At 45.6% G+C, this 25,061-nt stretch overlaps 1 protein-coding gene across 8 annotated transcripts in view; it reads left to right on the forward strand.

Annotated features, from left to right (window-relative positions):
• Window positions 1–25,061, forward strand: part of PTPRT (protein tyrosine phosphatase receptor type T) — a gene marked incomplete at both ends in the record, with an annotated part of 1,058,076 nt that overhangs the window by 264,333 nt on the left and 768,682 nt on the right. For all 8 annotated transcript variants that reach the window (XM_080814111.1, XM_080814118.1, XM_080814112.1 and 5 more), the window contains one exon: window positions 2,453–2,578. In XM_080814111.1, the coding sequence (XP_080670237.1) occupies window positions 2,453–2,578 (126 nt within the window). The remainder of the gene's footprint in view (window positions 1–2,452; window positions 2,579–25,061) is intronic.

A 25,061-nucleotide genomic window follows, 5' to 3' on the forward strand; every position in this document is an offset into this window, starting at 1 on the left:
CTACTATGTGCCAGAGCTGTTCCCAGCTGTTCTGATGCTTACCGTCTAGTGGAAGCTGATCGGTTACCTTCCTCCTTGCCTTTCAGAGGGCCTCCTCCTGCACCGTACCCTGGCGGATGTGTCCTCTCCTACCCTTTCCTCTCATGGCCTGGGCCTCCTGTCCTTGCCTGTTGACCTTTGTCCATGCACACTGGTCACCGCCCTTCTTCCCTCAGTTCCCTGGATTACCCGCAGCCCATGACTGCTCTGTGTGGCCAGCTCTTTCCCAGGAGCTGGGTGGAGTGGAGGGACAGGAGAGCCTAGGACAGGAAACTGTTTCTGGGACCCCAAGCCCATGGTCCCCTCTCACCCACCCCAGCCGCAGCCTCTGTGGCATGATGCTGAAATGTGTGCGGGTTTCTTCATTGACTTGTTGACTGTCAGTCTGTCTTGCTGAAGAGTGATAGCAGGCTGCTTCTGCGGACCACTGGATAGCCAGGGCCTCGGACTCTGTTGGATCTGCACTAAACAATTGTTGGATTGGGGCACCTGGGGGGCTCAGTTGGTTAAGCCTCTGAATCTTGATTTCAGCTCAGGTCACGATCTCCAGGTTGTGAGATGGAGCCCTGTGTTGGGCTCCGCACTGGGCGTGGATCCCGCCTGAGACCCTCTTTCTCCTCCTCTGTCCTCCTCACTCCCTGCTTGTGCTCCTGGGCTCTCTCAAATAAATGCATCTTTAAACAACAATGATTGTTGAATTGAAGAAGGAATAAATGAAGTTCTATATTTGAGTTCCTACCAAGGCATCAGCCAGTTTCCTCAGAGGAAATTTCTTACTGGCTGTCACCTTCTGTCGGTTTCTGCTTTTTATTGTTTCTTGCATTCCTCTCTTCCTCTCCTCTGCTTTTTAATCTAGATATCTACATAAGACACCCCAAATTCCTTTTACCTTTTTGGACTAAGTTATTGAATACTCTCTACTCAAGCCCAAAGCCCTGTATTAACAAAGTAGGTCCAGCCTTCCTTAGCCCAGCCAAGACTCCAAATTGGGGTGCTAAGGACCAGCTCTGTCGCGTTCTCGTTCACAGCAAGGAAGAAAAGTGGAGAAAGCCTTTGGAGCCTTTGGCAATGTAGCTTTTTTTTTTTTTTTTTTTAAGTGGTGTTGTGACTCTCTTCCATATTACACCTATCAACAGGACTTCCACCCCACTAAGCAGAGGACATCCCAGGCCTGGGTGCAGAGAAGGGCTTTCGTCCTTGACAGCTGGTGGAGAAGGTGGTATGATGTTAGGGGAGCCTGTAGACACAGGCTGGGGCTAGTGAGGGATGGCTTCTGTATGTGGATCAGAACCACGTGTGCCTGGGTGATGGGGAAGCAGGAGTGTGGAAAGGAGGGAGATGGTGCTGTGATGAGACCTGAGCAGCAAGGAGATGGGGAGGCAGTGGCAGAGCTGGATTGGGTGTAAAACTGGGCCTGGGAGACGAGTCCAGAAGCTGCCGTAGAATGCTGTGTCCCACCAGCTCACCCTGGGTACCCTTCCTCCCCCTCGGACCCCTCCTGCTGGGTCCGCCAGAGCCCTGATCAGTCCTCATTTAGGATGTCACGGCCCCTGTTTCTCCAGGCAGACCAGCATTTTCTCCTCGGAGCCCTGGTTCTATGCCCTGCATCTTTGTCAGCATCACTTGGAGGGGACCTCCAGGCCCCTGAGCATATGCTTAAGAAATCCTTGTCAGAGTTGAACTGATACAACTTCCTATTAAAATGGTGGATGACTTTAAACACTGTGAACGTTGGCTTTACTGTCTTCCCAGTGCACGATTGTCTGATTCTTCCACAAATTTGATTTTTATGCCATGAAACAGGAGTTTTCACAGACTGCTTTCATAGGGCAGGGGATAGGTGTGGGGGAATTTATTCTGTGCCACTTACACTTACTCTTGGCTTTGTTAACCCGTGTCATCCTCATGGTGTTTCTGTTCAGTGGCTCTTTCCCTCCATGTCACAGGTGAGGAGACTGGGATGCGCTTGGGGCTGTAGCTGGCCCACATCTGCATGGCTAAGATCTGAGGCTGGTCTGGCCGTGCTCTGGAGCCTGTGTTCTCTCTGCTGTCCCCAGGGTCTCTCCCTGTGGCAAGAAGCAATCACAGAGGCATGCCCTGGCATTCATTTTTCCTGCTTAGAATGAGACGTCGCTGTTTACTTTCTCAGGAAGGAAGATTGAAATCAATGTAACTGGCCTTATTAACTTTTTTAAATGGGGGGGGGGTGTGTGCCTGCAGATGCCAGCACCTTTCTCGAGAGCACCAAAGCAAATATAAAAATCCAATTTGCTTGCTTTTTTTTTTCTTTGTTTTTTTAAATCTCCTCTGGAGTTTAACATTCAGAGCTGTAAATGAAGAGCTGATGAGACGGGGGTAACGAACCAAGCCTCAGACACAAGGATGTATTTACCCATATCTCTTTTGTCTGTAGGCGGCTGTTCCTTTGATGAGCACTACAGCAACTGTGGTTATAGCGTGGCCCTGGGGACCAATGGATTTACGTGGGAGCAGATTAACACGTGGGAGAAACCAATGCTGGACCCAGCGGTGCCCACAGGTACGTGACCCACAGTGTTCGAGGCTGTGTTGAAGATGACTCACTTTTGGGATGACTTGTGGGGACAGACTTTCTTAGGGATCGGGCTGTCTGAGAGGGCAATAGACTGTTTCATTGGTAGTAAGTTTCTCATCCCCAGGGGTATTCAAACCAAGGCTGAGTGAATTCTTAAGGTAGGTGGTAGGAATCACATGTCACAGGGATTCAGGAATCTTTAGCATTTCTTTTCTAGTTTTTCTAGTTCAAGATGCCAAGATTTAGGTACAAGTTAGGGCGTCCCTGGGTTTTGCTTGGGAACCTAAGAGTAGTTGGATTTTGTGGGAGAGAAATTCTGAAGAATGAGGTCATTCCTTTTCTTCCAGGACACAGACACATAGCTTGTGTTTATCTAGGGAAACTGGCACAGTCAGAATATTGCTCATAGAGTTAATGTTCTGACATCCCGAATGCCCAGCTTATCCTTGACCAGTGGAGCTAAAGGGCTAATGTACTTTTCTGATGGATGGCTGCTTGTGGCAGGCGTATGAGAGTGACAGCTGATGTATTCTAGGGGAGATACGCTGGGAGAGGAACACTCAGAATACGTTTGGGGTGGGTTAGGCCTGGGTGAGTGGACTCTTGGAAAGGCTTACCTGGGAACCTAAGCTGGGAAGTGTTGCCACTCTGGGAACATGAGGGTCATCTCTTTGAATGTGTAATCCCGGTGTCAGCGGTAAAGCAGAGAAGCATGATGTCTGTGGTTCCTCCCTGCCCAAGGGCTTCCTCTAACCCATGTGTTTGTCTTATTTTTCCCCAAGACCTTCTGGCACTCTTCCTCACTTTGGCCGCTAAATATGGGAGATCTCAGACTTGTTCTATACTGTTTGCACATGTATTAAGTTCTGCAGAGAAACAATGAATAGGACATAGAGATGCGTTTAAGAGGAGATTTAGTACGGGCATTGGCTCACACTGCTGAGCAGTCCCATGCTCTGTGGTCTGCGAGCTGGAGAACCAGGAAAACCGGTGGTTCAGTTTTCGGTCTGAGTCGGAAGGCCTGAGAATCCAGGGCTGATGGTATACACCTGATGGGAGTTCGAAATCCCAAGAATCAGGAGCACTGATGTTTGAGGGCCGGAGGAGATGGGTGCCCTTAGCTCAAGTAGAGAGAACGAATTCACCCTACCTTCCCCTTTTTGTTCTGTTTGGGCCCACAGGGAATGGATGATGCCTCCTGAGTTGGGGAGGGCCCTCGGCCTTATTCAGTTTGCCGATTCAAATGCTAATCTATTCTGGAAATCCCTCCTAGACACTCCCAGAAATAATGCTCTAGCAGCAATTTGGGCAACTTGTAGCCCATCACACTCTGGCTGGCCTCCCCCCATCCTGTACCTTCCTTTGCCATCAGACCTCTTGTATGAACTCTAGACCTACACCCGCACTGCCTGGCTGCCGCGTCTTCTTGCCATGCTCTGGGGAGAGGGGTCTAACAGGATGCCACTAAGCTGGAGACAGAGAAGATGCTCAGGGATGTGCAGGTAAGGGTGTGGCCAGTGTGGCCTCAGTGACTGTGAGTTTGGCTCCAAAGCAGGTTACTGGATGGTTCTGTATAGTTCCAGTTAAGGGTGTAAATTGTTGTGTACGTTTTTCATGAGTATAGATACCAGGCCCAGGTGAAATAAATCAGTGTACAGAATTGAGCTTTGCAGATCTGGTAGGATCTTGCTTGGCCGTGAGCGGAGTCACCAACAACTACACATGCCCCTTCGTAAGGTGACCGTGGGACAACTCGTATGCCTGTTGCCCTATCATCATTTTTAACACAGCTGACTTTATTCTCAGAAGTGTCTTGGTTTAGATGATAGAATCGCTCATTCTGTTAGGGACCCACAGAGGCCAGAACACTCTGCTGAAACGTACCGCATGCTCCATTTTGCCTGGCCATCTTTGTGGCTGGCGGGATCCCTCCAGATCTTCTGGTATGTGCCTGTGTTTGCATGCACACACATGCTCCTCCTGCCTCTCCTTAGCCCCCTGTAGGGTCCTGTAGGCTCTTCAAACTCATCAGCTCCAGAACTGAGCTCCTGATTCCCATCTCCCACTCCCTGTGCACTTGCTTTGCCATGTTCCTTGTCAGGAAAGACCACTCTCCATAGAACCTTCTACTCCACTTCATTCTCTTGTTCTTCCCCTTTGTGTCTCAGCATAATCACGGTTTTCTTACGATAGCATTTCCGAGATACTTCAGCTTGGGTCAGTTCTTTCTGCAAATGCTCCCATTGCGTCCGATGCTTTTTCTCAACAAGCGTGTCACAACAATGCACATCACAGTGGATGTTGTTCATTCCGTGTATGTTTTACCCCCAGAAGAGACATTCTTTGTGCCTGGGGATCATGACAGCCCTGTCCATAGCTTTATCTTAGTGCTTAATACAGTGCATCATACCTATTATGAACAAAATAACATTTCTTTGGATTGGATGCATGGATGGATGGCCAAATAGCCTTTATCAAGTGTATTTTGCTTTTTTTAATTCAAAGATTTTGTTTGTTCTCTGTTCCTTATTATTTCTTTTTTGAATCGAGGTACAGTTGACATATAATGTTGTATTAATTGTGGGTGTGCTACATAGTGACTGAACAAGTCTGTATGTTATGCTATGCTCACCCCAAGTGTAGCATCATCTGTCTCCATACACTGCTGTTATAATACCATTAATACTCCCCATGCTGTGCCTTTCGTCCTCGTGAGCCAGTCTCATTCCATAACTGGAATTCCGTAACTCCCACGCGCTTCACCCATTTTGCGCATGCCCCTATTCTGCTTCCCTCTGGCAACCATCGGTTTATTCTCTGGACTTATGGGTTTGATTCTGCTTTTTGTCTCTTCATTTGTTTTTTCAACTCCATGTGTAACTGAAATCAAATGGTATTTGTCTTTCCCTGACTTATTTCACTATCAGGTGTTCCTTAAATGGAGAAATGAATGATAACCTTCTGGAAATGCCTTTGGACCCTCTATTACCTGATGAAATTTTCATCTTTCATCATTCAAGGTGAATTCATTCAAGATGAACTTTTCATCTTCCCTATAATCTTTCCATTTTACAGATCGGGAAACCAAGGGTCTGAAAAGCTGAGAGACATTGCTTTTCCCACCGTGCCAATCTCTCTTCCCAAAGGAGTGACTCCTGCTTCTAATCTTGATTTTCTCAGCCCCTCATTATGGCAGAGTGTCATTTCATAAATATTGGATTGTGCTAATACAATCTTCTGAGCTTTTCTAAATAAAGGCATTTGATAATGATCACTGAAATTATTCTGTCATGATGCGCTGGTGGATTTCCGCGGCTCTGTGTGCTTCTTAAGCAGAGAGGCATGAAAGTGAATTTGGATTAGGCAAAATTGTTTGTTCTTCTCCTGGGCAAAAACTGAAATCTTACTTTCCTTCTGTAAAACCAGCAGTTTCCATCCTTTGGAGGTCTGGTTTGAGTCTGTCTGTTCAGATGTTCCACAACCTTTGACTGATCCCCTTCTGTGTGACAGACCGTGCTGGGGTATGGATGGATCACACAGTGTCATTTTGGCACTTAGTCCCTCTGCTGGCTTCTCCTGGTGCATGGGTTGAAATCTGAACTCCTTGCTACAGCCTGCATGATCTAGTGTCCTCTCCAAGCCCTTTTTCTTCTCCGAATGCCCCCAGACACACTGGGTCCTGTCGGTTCCTTAGAGACTGAACAACTGCCGCATCCTTTCCTGGCTCAGGACATTTGCACGTGCTATTTCATTTCACTGGAATGGGCTGCTCCATTCTTGGCTGGTTTCTTCAGACCTCAGGTCAAATGCCTCCTCAGGGGGATGGTCCCTTGCCAGTCTGTGTAAAGAAAGAGTTCCTCCTTGTTCTTCCCATAGTATCCCATTCTTGGTTTTCAAAGTTCTCGACATAAATGTGTTTCCAGACCAGCTTACTCCGTTCCTATGCCATAGCTCAGTGACTCTGAGCCCTTCACCCCACTGCCTCAGCTTCTTCTTCTTTAGCATGGGAACCAGTAGGAGAGTTAAACAGAATGATGCCTGTGTGAGTGTGAAGTGTCTGCACATAGTAGGGCTTCATCGGTACTGGTTGCCCGGTGCTCGGTTCTGGTTCTTACAGTCTCTGGAACTGTAAGTCTAAGTTCTCCTTAGATAACTTGCCCCCTCCTTCAAGTTCACCTGACCCCAGATGCTGTTTTACCTGGGTGCACCACCCAGCAGGTGGTCTGCACGGGTCCCTGAGGGACCCAGAGAGGCTTTTCAGTACCCAGGGTACTTGCTGCCCTGAGGACTTGCACACCTCCTCTATCTGAGGATAGATAGTTAATTCAGGGCTGCACACAGTCACTCTCAGGTCTTTTCCTCATCCCTTTCCATGCGCAGAGCCCTTGGCCTGGCATTCTAGGCCTCAAAGCTGGTTTGGCCCTGACCTCATCTTCGTTAGGACTACCCCAGAGGCGTGGGGGTTGCTGCACCCACAGAGCCTCCCTGGAAACCTCGGTCTGGTCCCTGGCACTTCCTGCAGGTGCCTCTGGGTTCTAGCTCTGCCTTCCCCAGCCTTGGCATAATGTCCACGTGTCCACCCTGGGAGACAGCCCGAGGCCCAGTCGGGGTGGGGGGCTCCTTGGGAGCTGGAGGGAGATTCAGGACTGTAAGTGTCCTCTCAAAAGGGCTGAAGCTGGAGGCAATGAGGCTTGGGGGCATCCCTCAGTTTCTTCTGCTCATACGCTGTTTGGGTGTCGGTATGAGGTAAGGCTGACTCTCAGGCTGAAAACCCAGGTGCACTAGAAATGCTGCCTTTGTATCAACTTATATGTCCCCCTTCCATAGGGGTTTGCAGATATCCTGGGGACTTTAACAGGCTATTGTGGTTTCCTTTTAGAAGCCCACTGTCCCATTCCCACGGTCCCTTTGGGTCTAGTAATTCTCCTGCTGCTCCCCAGGCTCCCTTGTATGGGTCCAGCTAGCCCAGGGGCATCACCCAGCATCCTTTCAGGAGCTGGTGCCACAGAGCAGTATGGGACCAGTGGGACCTATCCCTCACCCACCCCACTGTGGAAGAGTCTCTCCTCACTTTCAAAACCCCAAAGGCATGACTTTGTTGGCCTGGCCCTTGTCAAACGCCTCATCTCTTGAGTATGTGTAAGCGTTCAAACAAGAGAGGAAAGAAGGAGCCCTTGACTTCAGGCTCCTCCTTCTCTGCATCTTGCACAGATTTCTAGAGCAGAGACATGCCAAGATCCTCGTCAGTTGCCTGACTGGAAGGGGCAGATGTTAGGAAACATCAGAGAAAACACACACAGATGGGAGTACTGCAACCAGTTGGCCTGCCGCAGAGGCGGGCACGGTCTCCAGGTTGTGGTGCCCATTTCACTTTATGCCACTGGTCCTGGGCGGCTCTCACACAGTAGGCCTGGTGGAGGGAGAGAGACACAGACACACGGGAGAGGTGGCCCCATGAAGACAGAGGCTGAGATTGGAGCCATGCATCTACAGGACATGGAATGCCATGGATTCCTGGCAGACACCAGAAGCCTCCTTCCCTGGAGCCTTCAGAGAGAACAGGTCCCTGCCAGCCCTTTGATTTCAGACTTGTCGACCTCTGACTCTGAGAGGATACGTTTCTGTTGTCTTAAACTGCCCAGTTCGTGGCAATTTGTTATGGTAGCCCTAGGACACTGTTCCTGGGGCCATCACATACCTGTATCCTGATCCCATCGCCTTGTCTACAGTAGGACTCAGAGAGTGCTGGAAGGGTTGGAACCTTTCCTTTCCCTTGAAGAGAACTGACATTCTTCTCGTGTTGATTCTAACCGAGAATTCGATTAGATGAAATGTGTAGGAAAATCCTTCATGTGCCACCAACCTGTGAGTTCAGGGATTCTGTCTCCTCTTTCTTTGGAGAAAACCAAGCCCCGGCATGATAAAGCGATTGGTCCAACCTCATGCAAGTTCTGTATGAAAGAGGAACCACACTTCAAATCCAGGGTAAACATATGTCGTATACGTGGCAGTGTCCTCAGCTAAACATCTTTACAAGTTGTTTCTGTTTAAAGTCATGATCTGTGATTACGAAAATAGTGTATATTCATTGTAAAGAATAATCACAGTAGAGGTAGCTATGAGGCACAAAGTAAAAGCCATATAGGCACACAAACTTACATAAATCTATATTTTTCTCCTTCCTGCTATTTTTAAGCCTTTCCCCGTGTCCTTAAATATTCCTCAAAAGCATACTTTCTAAAGGCTTCATAGTTTTCCATTACAGTGATGTTTCTTGATTTATTCAACCACGCTATAGTGTTGCATATTTAAGTTCTTTGCAGAGTTACCCACTCCTGAATCACGTTGCAGCGAATGTTCTCATACATATATCTCCGTGCTCCTCTGGCGCAGAAGTGCTCCCCTTTGCCTTCATATATATGGATTTCTGTAGTCCCTTGTGTACCACGCACAGAGTGATTGTGTATTACTTTTGACATCTGAGAGAAGAATATCATCCGTGTGTCAAACGTGGAATCCTGGATACTTGCCTATGAATTCATGTAGGGAACCTCCGTGGTGCATTCTGAAGCCATCAACACAAGTCAAGAAATGGTCACGGTCCCCTTGAGTGCGCCGTGTTCCAGCCCTTCAGGCACTGGTTGGAGACGTTCTGAGGATTAGCAGGAATTATGCTCAAAATAGTAATCAGCCAGGGAGCCGTCCAGGCGCTGACAGGTCAAGGTGGACATCGGCTGTAAGAGCAGATTGTGCTCCCCAGTGCTTCTTCGCCGGGTAATGAGCTGCTTCGTAGTCTGCTGCTCAGCTAGCTTCTGTTTTTCTGGGAGGCAGGGCAGAGGACGTTTGCCCCTCAAACATTTGAATTGTTCTTATTAATAATTGAACTTTCTCGTGATTGGACCCTGGCATCTGTCTCCAGCCTCAGCCTCCCCTTCTGTCCTCTCTGCTTCCCTTTCTCCTTCTATATAATCATGTGAGGGAGGCCTTTGTGTTCTTGTTTTGGGAGTCCAGCCTCCAGGTCTCCCTGAATTTGGGAATCTGCCACTGTGGGGCATCTTGGTGTGGAATGTGGAACTTGCTGGAAGGTGAAGGTGCCAGGAATTTACTACCCCTGGCAGCCTGGGTGTGGTTGGACATTCGGTCTGGATGCAGCCTGCTGCCCCTTCCTGCCCAAGATTTTCCATCTAGGGAGGACAGGCCAGAGGCCAGAGGCCTGTGCTGTGGGGTGTCCAGTGATAGGCGTGGTGTCTGAGCCACAAGAGATACTGAATGAGGTTGGCACACTGCCTTCTTCTTGGTTCCCTAGAGCTCCCTTAATTTTTGCTTATTTTTCAAGGCTATCTCTAGCTTCCTGTTCATGATGAGCCTCTCAGTCTTCTTCTAGAACATTCCATTTTGGGAAAGATTGTCCTAATTGACTTTTCTTGTTTTTAGCCCCAAACCTTGCAGGTCACACCATCATGCCTTTGGCTAAAAAGATGTTTTCTTTTCTCCCTTCCTCTTATATCAAAATGCTGAACATGGTGAGTGCTGTGAAATGTGTAAGCCTGACGGTTCACAGACCTGTACCCCTGGGGCAAATGATACATTTTATGTTAATAAAAATAAATAAAAACAACAACAACAACAACAACAAATGCTAAACAGATTTCACCTCCTCCAGGAGGGCCTCCCTGATTCTACCCACACGGAATAGCCCCTTCTCTGTCCTCCTGTGGCTGAGTTTTTACACCTTTGATTCCTCCCTGAAGCTGTGAGCTACTTGAAGGCCTGGGCTGCTTCTCAGTGCTGCCTTCTCTGTGTTCTGCATGGGGCTTGACACAGGGAATGTGATCCATTTACAGACTAAATTATCATTAGGGGTAAGCGTTGGGAAAGTCAAAAGCACGCAGCTGTCAGGGAAGTTTTGGGAGAGCCCTGGATGGGCTGCTGCTTTCTCTGGCATGTTCGTGGTGCTCGGAGCATCTGCAGCTTTCCCATCTGGAGTGCCGCCTCTCAGCCTGAGGAGGCTGCCATCATGATGGGCCGTTTGGTCCCGGGGCCTGGCTTGTCGAGCCTCTTTTGCTCTAGAGTTGATCCTCGGGGCAAATGAAAGGATCTTGGGGATTATCCCTTCCTTCACTCTGGGGCCTGGCACAGTCCCAGAAGTGTGCGGATCTGCTTGTGGCACATGTAAGAGGCTCCCCATTGTATGGGGAGTATGATATGTCCCCAAACCGCCCTACTGTTTCTTTAATGCAGTGCTTACATTGCAACGATCGGGAAGTGGAGGCCTTTAACCATCCTTAATCACTTCTGATATTATTATTGATTGGCTTAAAGCTGTGAGCTCTTAAGTTCCCATTTAGCCACTGTTAAGTCAATACATTTTTTCTTCCCTATTTAGTGATAAATATTATACATTCATTTTTAAAGAAATGCTGAGCCTATCCATATACGTTAACTCTCTCTGTCACCATCTCCGTTCCCTCAAATATCACGATTAACAGGTCGATGTGTATCGAGAAAGAGGAGAAAGAGGAGGAGGGGAGGGAGGGAGGGAGAGTATATGGATGTGGTATTAGTGATGATGATAGGAGGGAAGCAGTATTTATGTGATGCTTCTGATGTGGCAGGTACTATCCCAAGTACCTTAAACGTATTCCTTAATCCACTAAGAGTGCTCTGATGCAAATACTATGATCTGCATGTTACAGATTAGGGAGCTGGTGTCACCAAAAGCTTCTGTGACTTGCCCAAGGTCATAGTTAGCCTGTGGTGGAGCCAGGATTTGCCTGCAGGCAGTCTGTGCCCATAGTCCGTACTCTGGACCACCTCACTCTAGTGCCTCCTGGGAATGCCACCGATGAATCACATTGTGGTTCCCAGCAGCTGTGTCATTACCTTCATAGCACCCACTTGGATCTAGTGTTCACCTGCCAGGGCTGCATGGTCTTTCACCAGAGGGAGGCACCATGTTTATTTAACATCCAGGAAATGGCAGTGGGAGAAGAAAAGGAAAAGCCAAAATGTACCCAACATGTCCAAATAAAAGACGAGATCTTTGTCTCCGAACAGCTCTTGGAAAAGTTCTGACAGGGCATTTTTATATTATGGGACGGTCTTTTGTGTACTTTGAACCCTAAAATTAATTAGGAAAACTACATTAACCTATAGTGACCCCAATCAGGGTGAGTTTGGGATGTTTACAGTGATAACAGAATTGGTAGGGGGAAAAACAAGAAAATTGAAGACGGGCTTAGTGTATTATTCTGGAGGACATGAGCACATGAGAACAAGTGATAAGGATGGCTCAGAAAAGCAGCAGAAGGGATCTTTTTGATGATGAAAATATCCATGGGTTAGTAACTGGGAAAATAGTCCTGTTCTAATATCCACATGGATGCTTGCCTTGATATCCAGCTTTCTGTGATATCCAACCTCAGTTCAAAAGTCAGCAAAACAGTTTTAAAGACAACCTACCGAATGGGAGAAGATACTTGCAAATGATCCTGTCTGATAATGGGTTAATAGCCAAAATACATAAAGAACTTATACCTCAACACCAGAAAAGCCAAATAATTTAATTAAAAAATGGGCAGAGAACTTGAATAGACATTTCTTCCACAGATGACCTACAGCTGACCAATAGACACATGAGAAAATGCTCAAACTCACTAATCATCTGGGAAATACAAATTCAAGCCACAGTGAGAAGCTTCTTTACATCGGTCAGAATGGCTAAAATCAAAACCACAAGAAATAATGTGTTGGCAAGGGTGTGGAGAAAAAAGGAACCTTTGGGCACTGTTGGTGGGAATGCAAATCGGTGCAGCCATTGTGGAAAACAGTATGGAGCCTCAGAAAGTTAAAAATAGAATTACATGATCCAGTAATGCCACTACTGGATATTTACCCAAAGAAAACAAAAGCACGAATTCAAAAAGATACATGAACCTCCTTACTGTAGCAGTATTTACAATAGTCAAGATATGGAAGCAACTCAAGTGCCCATCAGTATGTGAATGGATAAGGAAAGTGTGTACACACACACGCACACACACACACACACACACTCACATTGAATTATTACTCAGCCATAAAAAAGAATGAAGTCTTGGGGCGCCTGGGTGGCTCAGTGGGTTAAAGCCTCTGCCTTCAGCTCAGGTCATGATCCCAGGGTCTAGGGATCGAGCCCCGCATCAGGCTCTCTGCTCGGCGGGGAGCCTGCTTCCTCCTCTCTCTCTCTGCCTGCTTCTCTGCCTACTTGTGATCTCTGTCGAGTAAATAAATTAAATCTTTAAAAAAAAAAAAAAAGAATGAAGTCTTGACATTTGCAACAACTTGGGTGGAACTTGAGGATGTTGTGCTAAGGAAATAAGTCACAGAAAGACAAATATGATTTCACTCATGTGGAATTAACAATAACAACAAAAATGAACAAAGAAAAACACAAACAAAAAACCAGATTCTTAAAAACAGAGAAGAAACTGACAGTTACTGGGGGCAAGGGGGTGAGAGAATGGATGAAATAAAGGAGATTAGAATACGCTTATCATGATAGAAATGTATAGAATTGTTGGATCACTATATTGTACCCCTGAAACCATTATAACGTGTGTTAATTATACTAAAATTAAAAAATTCCAAAGCATTGTATTCTTGTATCTATAAACAAAATACCTGAACTATATTTTCTAGACTATAAAAGATATAATACATCTAAATGTTATAACTGGAGGTAAAGGTGATATAGATAAGTGTCGTTCAATCTAAGAAGTGCTTGCTCTGAGAACAGACCCAGATTCTGGTGGTGCAGGTGACAAAGTCAAGGGGTAATATGTGGGAATGGATCATAAGCCACTATTTTGTGACCGAACGCATGTGTACCACTTACTGGGTGGTGTTCTAGTTCTACTAGTGGCTGTTACATTTTTTTTTTTTAACCAGTTTAATACTTGTACAGAGTGCGTACTATTAACTACCCCTATTTTACTCATGAGGAAACTGAGGCTTAGAATGTGGAGTAACTCACCCAAAAGTTAGTCGTAAAAGGAGGAGCTGAGATCTGAACCCAGGCACTCTGTCTCCAGAGTCTGTACTCTGAACCGCTCTCTGTTTATAACACAATATACCATCTTACGACACATGATTTTAAGTATGTGTCCTTAAATCATATCCCAGGCATCTTAAGTAGACATCTGACTAATGCATCTACATGCTGAATATTTCATGTACTAAAGAAGCATGAAAACTTTTTGTGGGGTCTTCTCCCTGGGAAATAAGGGAAATGTCCTACTTCTGGGCATTGAGGATTGACCATCCTATGAGTTTGTTGAATGGACTAAACCATCGGTGGCCACCTCAATGCAGACAGAGTAAGCCTGTGGATTGTTCTGGGTAATTTGTCACAGACCTCAATCTGGACAGCAGAGGTGACTTGTACCATGACTCTCAGTCTTCTGCCATGTCTACTTCAGCCCTTCCTGAGACCAACAGGCCGAGAGGAAGATACTGCCCAGAATCCCCACAATCCTAGTGTTGCCAGCTCAGTGGAGAGGGTGAGGTTTCCATGGAGTGTTCATTTCGTTTCGCTGCTGTTCTGGGGTTGGGCTCCTCCAAGCAAACACCTTGTTGAGTATATGGATTGTCTTGTCCTTAGGAAGAGGATTTTCTTTGTGCCTTGAATACTATAGTAATTTGGATTATAATTACATATTTTGAGAGGTTTGATGAGAAAAGTATAGTTTAGCAGAAATATAGTTTATTCAATTCAGTGCAAATAAGATAGCTCTTGTGTGACTCCATAAAATAGGGTCCAGTAATCTGAAAAATCCCAAGAACCCATTGTCGTCCCATTTGGGAATGTCCCAGACCAGTCGTGTCCAGCATGGTGGCCACTGGACACATGTGGCTATTGAGCGCTTTACATGTGGCTACTTCTATACATGTAAAATGCACACCAGATTTTTGAAGACTTCATATGAAAAAAAGAATGTCAGGCATCCATTAATGCTTTATGTATTGGTTGTCTGTCAAAATGATTATATCTTAGATATCGTAGATTATATATTAGATATATTATATCTTAGATTATACTTTAGATCTTTATTATATATAGATTATATTTATATATATCTTGGGTTATATCTTAGATATATCTTAGCTATAACTAAGATTATATCTTAGGTAAAATCATTAAGATTTAATCACCCTTCCTTTTTTTTTTTTTTTTTTTTACCTTTTAAAATGTGGCTACTAGAAAATTTGAAATTAACCTGTGTGGCTCACATTATATTTCTGTTGTCTAGCACCATCCTAGATTATCAGATTTCTTATCGGTCGTACCAATAGGATTGTCTCTTTCATAATAATAACTAGCATTTATTGAGCACTTACTGTGTGCCAGGCACTTTAAATGTCTTTACTCCTAGATGGTTAACAACAGCCCTTTGTAGTACCATTATGCTCCCTATTTTGCTCATGGGGAAACTGAGGCACAAAGAGATTAAGTAAGTTGCTCCTAGTCACAGAGGTACTAAGTGGCAGAGAGGGGACTGGAACGAAATCAAGCCCAGTTCAGTGTCTCACTGTGATGCTCTCAGGCTCGCCACCTTTTGACACATGGACATGGGACTGTGTTCACTTGACCCTTTGAACCTCAGTTTCCCTGGTGAGTAGGTGGGAACATCCCTGAGGCCCCTCCAGTGCTGCTCTTCCTGTGGTTTCTTTGTGCTCCTGTGGGAGCCATGGGAATATGGTGGGGTTGGGGTAGGCACTCTGTCTTCTACCAGGCTGTTCAGTTAGCCTGGCCCTCCTTACATGGTGGGGAGGGAGACAGTCCTCAGTGCCTGTCCCAGCTCTGCCACTGATCTGGGACTTGGCAGGTCAGCTACTTTTCTCTGTGCTTCCCTGCATCTTTTTCTGTGAAATAAGTTATTAGTAAGGAATCCTGGATTTTGGTCCTTGCTCTGCCATGAACATGCTCTATGGCCTTGGACCAAAGCATCATTCCTTCCTGGGTCTTATTTACCTTATACATAAAATCAGGAGTTAATTTCTTCTGACTCTAGTGGTCTTTGATTTGTAATTTATGATTCAAGAAGGAAAGGATACTTTTTTAAAAAAGATTTTATTTATTTATTTGAGAGTGAAAGAGTGAGTGTGAGCAGGGAGAGGAGCAGGCAGAGGGAGAAGCAGGCTTTCCACTGAGCAGAAGCCCGACGTGGGGCTTGATCCCAGGACTCTGGGATCATGATCTGAGCTGAAGGCAGACGCTTAACTGACTGAGCCGCTCAGGCACCCCGAAAAGGATGCATATTTAAAGGGAGGAATTAAGTGACACATTTATAAAATACAATGTCTGTAAAAAATCCCTTGGTCTTATCCCCTCATCTGTCTGTCTTTCTGTCAATCATGGTAGCTAGAAGGAATCAGCTTGACAGGGGAATTTGTCTTCATGAGTGTGCGCAGATGGGCACAGGAAGATAAACCTCCCTGTCAACCTTCCTCCATTCTCAGAGCTGCAGTGATCTACCCCAACCCTTAAGATCTTGTGTAGTCTTCAGATTTTATTTTCCTGCGGTCGCTAATCAGGGAGACATTTGGTCACTTTAGAGAAATTTCCCCATTCTCTAAGAAAAGACTTGCCCTCCTTCTGCGCCACCCCCAGTCCATACAGTGTTGCCGCTATGCTCTGTGCCGATACATGCCACTTCAGTTTCGGAAAGCAACCGTTACTGTAGCAAGCTGGTTTTTAAACTCTGCTAGAATCTGCCAATGTCTTTTAAAAATGCGTCCTCTCCCAAGCGTTGTGTTCCTCATCAAGAAAGCCAAGGTATACTTTCTCAGAATTCTCAAAGCATTACTTGTCACTAGTGAAGCAATTAAAAAAACTACGGATGAACAAAAGCCTGTGTTCTTTGTTAAGAGTCCTGAGAGTTCCTATGGTCAAAATAAGATTTAGAGCTTCTAGAAACCTTCTCAGCTATAGCTGCTATCACGTACTGGCTTGAGGAATCTGTCAGTTGGGGTTTAAGTAAGAACGCAGAAACCCCTCTAGGTATTTGAATCAGGAAGGTATTTAGTGTAGGGTGTCAGAGGTTTAAACCTTTGGAAACCCATATAGGGTTAAGTGACTTTGAACAAGGGTGCCAGGACCACACAGTGTGGAAAGGACGGTCTCTTCAACAGGTTGTATTGGGAAAACTAGAGGGAAAGGCGCAGTTGGACTCTTACACCATACCATCCACAAAAATAAACTCAAAATGGATTAAAGACCTCAACCTAAGACTGAAACTGAAAGTCCTAGGAGAAAACAAGAGAAGAGCTTCACAATGGATTTGGCAGTGATTTTTTAGATAAGACAACAAAAGCAGAGACAAAACAAAAATAGACAAGTGGGACTACATCCAACTTCAAAACTGCGAATCAAAGGAAATAGAGTGAAAAGGCAACCTGTGGAAAGGGAGAAAATATTTGCAAATCATGCACCTGTGGAAGGGTTAATATCCTGACTGTATAAAGAACTCTTAAAACTCAACAGCAAAACACCCAAATAACTGGGTTAAAAAAATGGGCAAAAGGGGCACCTGGGTGGCTCAGTGGGTTAAAGCCTCTGCCTTCAGCTCAGGTCATGATCCCAGGGTCCTGGGATCGAGCCCCACATTGGGCTCTCTGCTCGGCAGTGAGCTTGCTCTCCCCCACCCCCCGCCTGCCTCTCTGCCTGCTTGTGATCTCTGTCTGTCAAATAAATAAATAAAATCTTTAAAAAACATGGGCAAAGGACTTGAGTGGATGTTTCTGCAAAGAAGTTATAAAATAGCCAACAAGCATATGAAAAGATGCTCAATGTCACTAACCATTAGGGAAATGCAAGTCAAACAAACTGAGCTATTGCCTCGTATGCAGTAGGATGGTAGTGGTAGTAACAACGGGAATAATCAAGAGAAATTAATAGACACTGGGGAAGATACCAGAAAGTCAGAACTCTTGTGCTTTGTTGGTGGGGATGTAAAATGATGGAGTCACTATGGAAGACTGTATGAAGTTTCGTCAAAAAATTAAAGATCACTATATGATCTAACAATTCTACCCAAAGCAGGATCTCCAAGAGAGGGATGCACAACCATGTTCCTTGCAGCAGCATTCATGATAGTGAAGGAGTGGAAGCAACCAAATGTCCCATCAACAGATGAATGGAATAAAGACAATTTGGTCTATACACACAATGGAATAATACTCAGCCTTAAAAAAGGAAAGACTGTCACATGCTACATGTGGATGAACCTTGTCGGCTTTATAATCCTGATTTTAAGACTTTGTGTTAAGTTTTTAGATTGTGCAAAATGGAAAATGATAACAGAAAGGTTATTTGCTTGGATGGAAAGACTACTTTCCTGCAATTGAAAGGAAACTTCTATAACCTCTGTCCTTGGTTCTCTGTGTAGCTGACCTTTGGAAAGGCTGCTGGAAGCATATACACATACAGAGTTCATGGACACTATAGCCCAGAAGGACATGCGTGGAGGACCTGGAACGAGGCTATTTAGTTTCCCTCTGGCTCAGGGTTTTCTTTAACCTACTGAATAAAGGTAATGCAATTGGAGGATGTGGAGATTAAGTGAGATAATATGAGAACACAGGACAAAATGCTTGGTGCATGGGCATATGGTAGGTCCTCTCCATCGTCTGCTTGCACCTCCTCCTTGTCCTGCTCAGCTGGGGCTCACCGTGGGGGTGCAGTGTTAACTTGTCTCTACTGAAGGGAAACCCTGAGGCCTTATCAGGTCTGAATTGTGTGTCTGTGTTTGTGTGTGAGAGAGACTAGACAGTATGGCAGTGACACTGGTCCCTCCCAGCTGGCCACCTTTGCAGACCTGAGCCCATTTATACTAAGAGGAGCTGTTGGAGTCCTTTTGTCCAGGGCTCATGTGGGACCCTTGTTGAGCCCTGGCCTGGGGTGGGACTGTCTGTACAATGTCAGGAAGGCCAGACCCTGTTTGGGAAGGGGTCTTGACCATAGGGAAGGGACAGGAACCAAGAGGAGGGGAGGCATCCCCTGGAAATGGGGGCACCTTGGCTAGGTGGCTGGAGGGACTTTTCTGAACCCACTCGGCCCCTGATCCTTCAGACCCTGTGGTGACCCCCTAGCCCGTCTTCCCCACCTTGGAGAAAGCTGGAGAGGTGGGGTTCGATCCCAGAAGATGCCTCACCCTATGGAAGAAGTCACCTGTGACTCAGACCTGAGGTTTTACATCGCTTACCCTGCCCTACTCAGATTCTTTAGGCAAACCCAGCTCTTGGCTTTTCTCTCTCTGGCTTGTTTGTTATCATCAGGGGGTAGAGGAGTTGCTGAGGGTCTTGCCACCTGTGATATGTCTACTGCCTTCATCATATTTAGGAAATGAATTTAACAAATCTGGAAACTCTTAGGGCGGGGTCCTCTTGATCACTTATAAAATTAATCATTAATTCATAAGCAATTGTGCCCTAAAGTCAGTGCCCCTGTGGGTTTTGCTTCTCTCTTCAAGGGGGAGTAATTACTGTGGAGGGTGATTCCCGCACGCAAGGCCAAAATGTGCTTCCCCACTCTCTCATGTAGATAGTCGCAGACAGAGCTAGCTGCACTTGGCCGTGGACGGGGCCCTTCAGCGGGGGTGTGAATCCTGAAAGTCAGCACTCTGCAGTGTAGACTTGGGGAGTTAGAGCTCCTCAGGAGTCCCAGTGATGGCAAGCACTTTGGATTTACACGATTTCAAGATTGTGCCTACTTCTTTCTGTAGGACCTCAGGCCTTGCCAGAGCATAGGCCCTGCCATGTGTCACTGGGGTTCCTAGCCCACCTGTGCATGTTGGAGGCCTGGCTCTGCTCTTGGCCAGCCCGTCCCCGGGGATGACTGGAGGACCTCTCGGAATCTCAGTCTTTCTGTGTGTGACATGGGAATACGTGGCTGCCGTCAAGGTAGCGGAGGTAAACTTACCTGGAGAACTCTGTGTAGTCCTCTGGGTTAGTTGTCGCCATGGTCACTGTGCCCTTGACTGGCTGGGACCAGGCTTCCTGTCGCAAACACGTGTAGTGTTCTCAGCTAGGAAGACCACCCCCTCCTTACTCAGCCAGCCCATCTGAGGGCGGATTAGAACTGTTGTGGCTGTAAACCCAGCCAATATGGGTTGTAATACAGTAAATTATCACTTGTTTTGCAGTCTCGACGAGAAAAATAAATGCAATTACACTCATGAATGTTGAAAAATGAAGCAAAGCAATGTGGATCGGCACATTCGAGGTGCTTTTCCAAATGAAAAGCTGTGTACAATGAATGCTAATGGGCTCCCTCTCTCCCACTCCCTAGCATATGGTGTAAAGCGATCTTTCTGAATTAAGAAAGTAGCTGTGCCAAGTGCCCCAGGCACAGGAGAGGGCGCTGAATGGCCCCCACCAGAGGAGACCCAGCAAGCAGACCCCAGTTGCTGTCTTGGCTGAGGACACAGAATAGACCCAGTTTCCTAAAGCAGGTACCTGAGTGATCTCGGTGATGCCTCTCTACTTATGGAACCTGCCATGTCCTCTGTATTCTTCTGTCACTGTGCCCAGCAAACATTGTCTGAGCACCTACTGTGTGCCAGACATGATGCTGATAGCAGTCGAAATGAATCTCATATGCCCTGCCCCTCCTCCTCAACCTCCCCTGTCACCAAGGACGGATGGGTCCGCGGTAGCTCTGTACTGGTCACCATGGTGGCCCCCAGCCACATGGGACTATTAAGCCCTTGGAAGGTGGCCAGTCCAACTTGAGATGTGCTTTAAATGTAAAATGCACACTATCTCTCAAAAACTAAGAACAAGAAATATGTAAAATATTTTGTTAATTTTTTATATTCTTCAGATGTTGAAAAGATAGTATTTTAGATATATTGGGTTAAGTAAAATACATTAAAATGAATTTCACTGATTTTACCATTTTAAATACGGATACCAGAAAAAAGGAAAACTACAAAAATGTGGCTTGCACTGTAGTTCTGTTGGATGGCACTGATCTAGCCCCTGCCTACCTATTTTTGCATGTTTTCTACCACACCCTCTGCCCCCTTGCTGGTAGCAGTCCTGCCAGTTCTTCAGCCATACCAAGTTCTTTCATGCCTCAGGGCCTTTGCACTTGCCATCATTCCTTCCCAGAAGATTCTTCTTAAGCTCTTTCTCCAGTGTCACCTTTTGTGAGAAATACTCTCTGACCATCCTTACTAAATATATCTCTTTTGTTACTTAGTAAGACACTTGTTCTTTTCTAATCACTATTGTAATATTTAACTATTTTTATTTGTGTATCTGTTTCTTCGAAGAATGTTAGGGCAGAGAGCTCATCCTTCTTGTTTTCTTCTGTACTAATCTCAGTGCCTACCATAATAATTAGCAGGAAGTAGGCACTCAGTTTTTCTTCTTAATGAATGAATGTGTAAATGTCACAAAGGACAAAATATTTTGATCATACGGAGATGTTGAAAGACATTTGAAAACACTTAATGGCGGGTCCTAATTTATCAGTCAGTCAGAGAAGGTCTGGGTGAGAAGCGTATGGTATATGAAGAGTTTAAATGGAGAGCATTTGTTGAAATAGAGGTGGGATCAGATTAAAGGCATTTGTAAGGGATGGGGAATTACCCAAGGGCTGTCAACAGTGGCGAGCTGTTACCATGCCCAGGACTAAAGGGCAGTGGTAGGGAATGATACTGTAAGATTGCCAGGCAGGCTGTAGAGGAACATAGCTCATTACTTCTACCCTCTGGTATTCTGTTAGTTCTTGCCACCAGTCAAACTCAGCTGGAGGAGGCAGAGCGTAAAGGAGGCTGGAAGATGTAGACCACAGAAGTCAGACTTTCAGAGAGCGGGGTGGGGATGGGTCTGGATTGGGGGCGTGCACAGAGAAGAACCATCATCCTCAAAAGTCATGGAAAGCTGTTTTCTCAGTGTGCTCGTGCATGTCTGTCCCAAACCAACATCCTATGTACTAGAGATACAAGGGTGCTAACGATCACTATGTTTAACATTCACTTAGGGATTTCCAGTAACAGAATTGAAAGTATAATTATGGGAAAGGAGGAAATAAAGTTGTTATTTGCAGAGGATATTATAATCTCCTAAATACCAAGAGAAATAAGTGAAAAAATATTAGAACCGGTAAAGAGTCCAGCAATGTGACTAGTTAGGGAATAAATATACAAAATCAACATTTTTCTATATCCTAGCCAGTTAGAAAGTATATTTTTAAAAGGCTTCATTCTGTAAAAGGAACAAAAAATATAAAAGGCTGAGGAATTAACTCAAGAGGCACTATGAAAGACCTTTAGAAGGAAGCTGTAATGCAAAACTGAGAACATAAGTAATTGGGTGTATCTTATTCCTGGATGGGAAGATTTGATATTTTTAAAGCTTGTCAGTTTAATTTAAAACCTATAATGTGACTTAAAATAGAAATTTACAAGCAGCGTTGAAAAATTGTTTTAGAGTTTAACTGGAAAAATGTCACAGATTGCAAAGCAGGTATCAAAAGAGAATGAAAATGATGGGGGAAGACTTCTAAGTTTTAGAAATAGACCCTGGAGTAAAAGCCATCCAATAACATATACCAGTCTAAGAAGAGACAGATAAATTCTGGGTCTGTGACCTATGACATGACACTTGAGTTCTAGACTGTCCATTTTTCCATCCATAAGTATGAGAAAATACACTTCCGTGATAAGGTAGCTATGAGGGTCATTTGGGAAGACTGGCCTGGAAAAGCCTTGGAGCTATGGAATCCCGGGAAGATGGTGTACGTTCTTGTTTAATCTGGGGCTCGGCACATTTTGCTGCCTTCCTCTCTACCCGAGGCCCTTGCACACTGTCTGCTGGGGCACTTTCTCTTGCTCAAGGAGGAGTAAAGGAAAGAGTTTTGGATGTTTGCTTAGGATGCATGTTCAGCTTTGCTCAGCATGCATTTACTTAGTACCAGCCAGAAACAGGACAGGACTTGTGCCAGGTTTTGGGGAGTGACAAACACCTTTCCTTGACCAAACTTCAGTTAGGTTCCTCTAAACCCACTTCTTGATTGGGCCTCAACTTTGCCTCCATATCCTAAAACTCCCATCCCCTATCTGGTCTTTGGCCTACTTAACCTGGTGGTAGCAAGACTCCCCCAGCTCTTGAGATCGGATCACTCTGAGTTGCCTTCAGCAAGATCCCTATTAAGTCAATTTACCAAGAATCCCCTATATCCTTGATGTCTCCTCTTAGATTTTGTCATCCACTGACCCCCTCACTCTGCTCCTTAGCCACAAATCCCCAGTTGTCTTTGCTATATTCAGAGTTGAACCTTTTCTCTCTCCCCGTTGCCATATCTCTATTACAATAGTCTCGATTAAATTCTTCCTTACCATTGTAACAAGTGTCAGAGTAATTCTTTCTTTAACAGTGGTTACCATGGTGAGTAAATCCCAGCCTGCCCAAGGGGAGTTTTGGGTTTAATGGATAGACAGATAGGCAGCTAATCCATGATCAGCAGCAAGGAAGAGAAGCTCACTCATTCATTCATTCAACAAACGTGTGGAAAACCAATCATGTATCAGATGCTGGGGCACCAATGTGAACGAGGTACTCCAGGTCCCGCATTCATGAGGCCACGATCTGATGAGACAGATGATAAGAACAAACATAAACAGAAGAAGCACAGGAGGGTTGGTTGGTCAGTTTCCTTGTCCCTAGGGTTCTGCGGGGAGAGGTATTCAGGTCAACAGGAAAAGCTTCCTGCAGAAGATGACATCTGAGCTGGGTCTCTGTTGAGTTTAACCTATTGCTTGTGTCCACATGTTTCGAGCCTTTTAAGCACATTTGTGAAGAAGTATGACGTTGGGTGTCTCAGGAGGTAGTCTTTGATGTGCAGACTGTGGGACAGAAGACAACTGAGGTTTCCAGAGGCAGCCCATCTGAGACGTGGATGGAGATTACCCTAATAGGATTTCACAAAGACCACTTAGCAGTCGCTGGGCTTGAGGGAAAATAGTTATGAGCTGAGGGTGGGGAAATAGCCAAGAATCTCATAACTCTGCGAAAGCTTGTAGAGAAAAGCCGACAGCCAACAGACAGAACAAGATGATGCTTGCAAAAAGGTTAGAAGAATAGACAAGGGGCGGTGGGGAAGAAGTATACCGAGAGATAGTAATGGAAATGGAAGTGCATTATTATAACTTGGGAACATGCATTAAGATAATTCCAGCTCTAAGAAGGAGAAGAACCGGGATTTATTTACTATAGCACTTCACACTGTTGAGGAACTCCTGGGAGGAGATGTGGGCAGCAGAAGGTCAGAACTGGCTGGGAAGAAAGCATGTGTGACCATCCAACACTGGCGAGCAGAGGTGGGGTAGCTAGTCTAACCCCTCCTCTTACAGATGGGGAAAGAGACACAGAGAAATGACACGACTTTGCCGAAGTTGCCCAACATAGTGCTAGAGCTGAGAAATTGGAACCTTTATCAGTGCTGCTGGGAATGCAGAGTTTTGCAGCTGTGCCTTCAGAAGCTGAGTGTGGAGTTAGTGTGCGACCCAGCCCTTCTCCTGCTAGGAGTATGCCCAGGAGAACAGAAAACATCCTCAGACTTGATTCACAGAGTGTTTTCTGGCTGCTAGTCCAGGGCTCGTATGTTGCACCCTGGCTACTGCTTCTTTTTTTTTTTTTTTTTTTAAGATTTTATTTATTTATTTGACACAGAGAGATCACAAGTAGGCAGAGAGGCAGGCAGAGAGAGGAGGGGAAGCAGGCTCCCTGCTGAGCATAGAGGCTGATGTGGGGCTCGATCCCAGGACCCTGGGATCATGACCCGAGCTGAAGGCAGAGGCTTAACCCACTGAGCCACTCAGGCGCCCCCTGGCTACTGCTTCTAACGTAGATTCTTCCCCTCTTCCTTCCTCCCTTCACAATCTCTTCTCTTTCCTATTTATAGATACTGGGGAAAGTCGGGATCTAGGTTGTGGCTCTGCCATTTATTAAATATATGATCTTGGTTTTCACTGTCTTGTCCCTGATTGGGACTAAATGAGTGTCCTTCCACTGTTCCCCCCCCCCCCCCATAGTGTGTCCCTTCTTCATACACTGCCCCAGTGTATGTGTAGGAACTGCGGGTCTGGTATCCATGAGGGGACAGTCCCCTACCAAACATGCAGACCTGGAGTACTGGGAAACTGCACATTCCCAGTCTGGAAACAGCCTTGTGTCCTCTCACCTCTTCGTTGCTTGTCTCTGAGAATTCTTGGACTCTTCGATTTCCCTAGGATTCCAAAGCACTTGTTTATGTCTCCTGGAGCACCTCTTCCTCAAGAGAGAGGTTTTTTCTTTTGTAACCATTTTTGCATACCAGCCCTACATTGGGGTGACACAATATTCATTTAAGTCTTAGCCTGTTTTAGTTTTTTTTTTTTTTTTTTTTCTACTTGACTATATATATAAATGGGGTCAGTTT

This window comes from Martes martes, assembly GCF_963455335.1.
Source record: "Martes martes genome assembly, chromosome: 9".
NCBI classification, from domain to species: Eukaryota; Metazoa; Chordata; class Mammalia; order Carnivora; family Mustelidae; genus Martes; species Martes martes.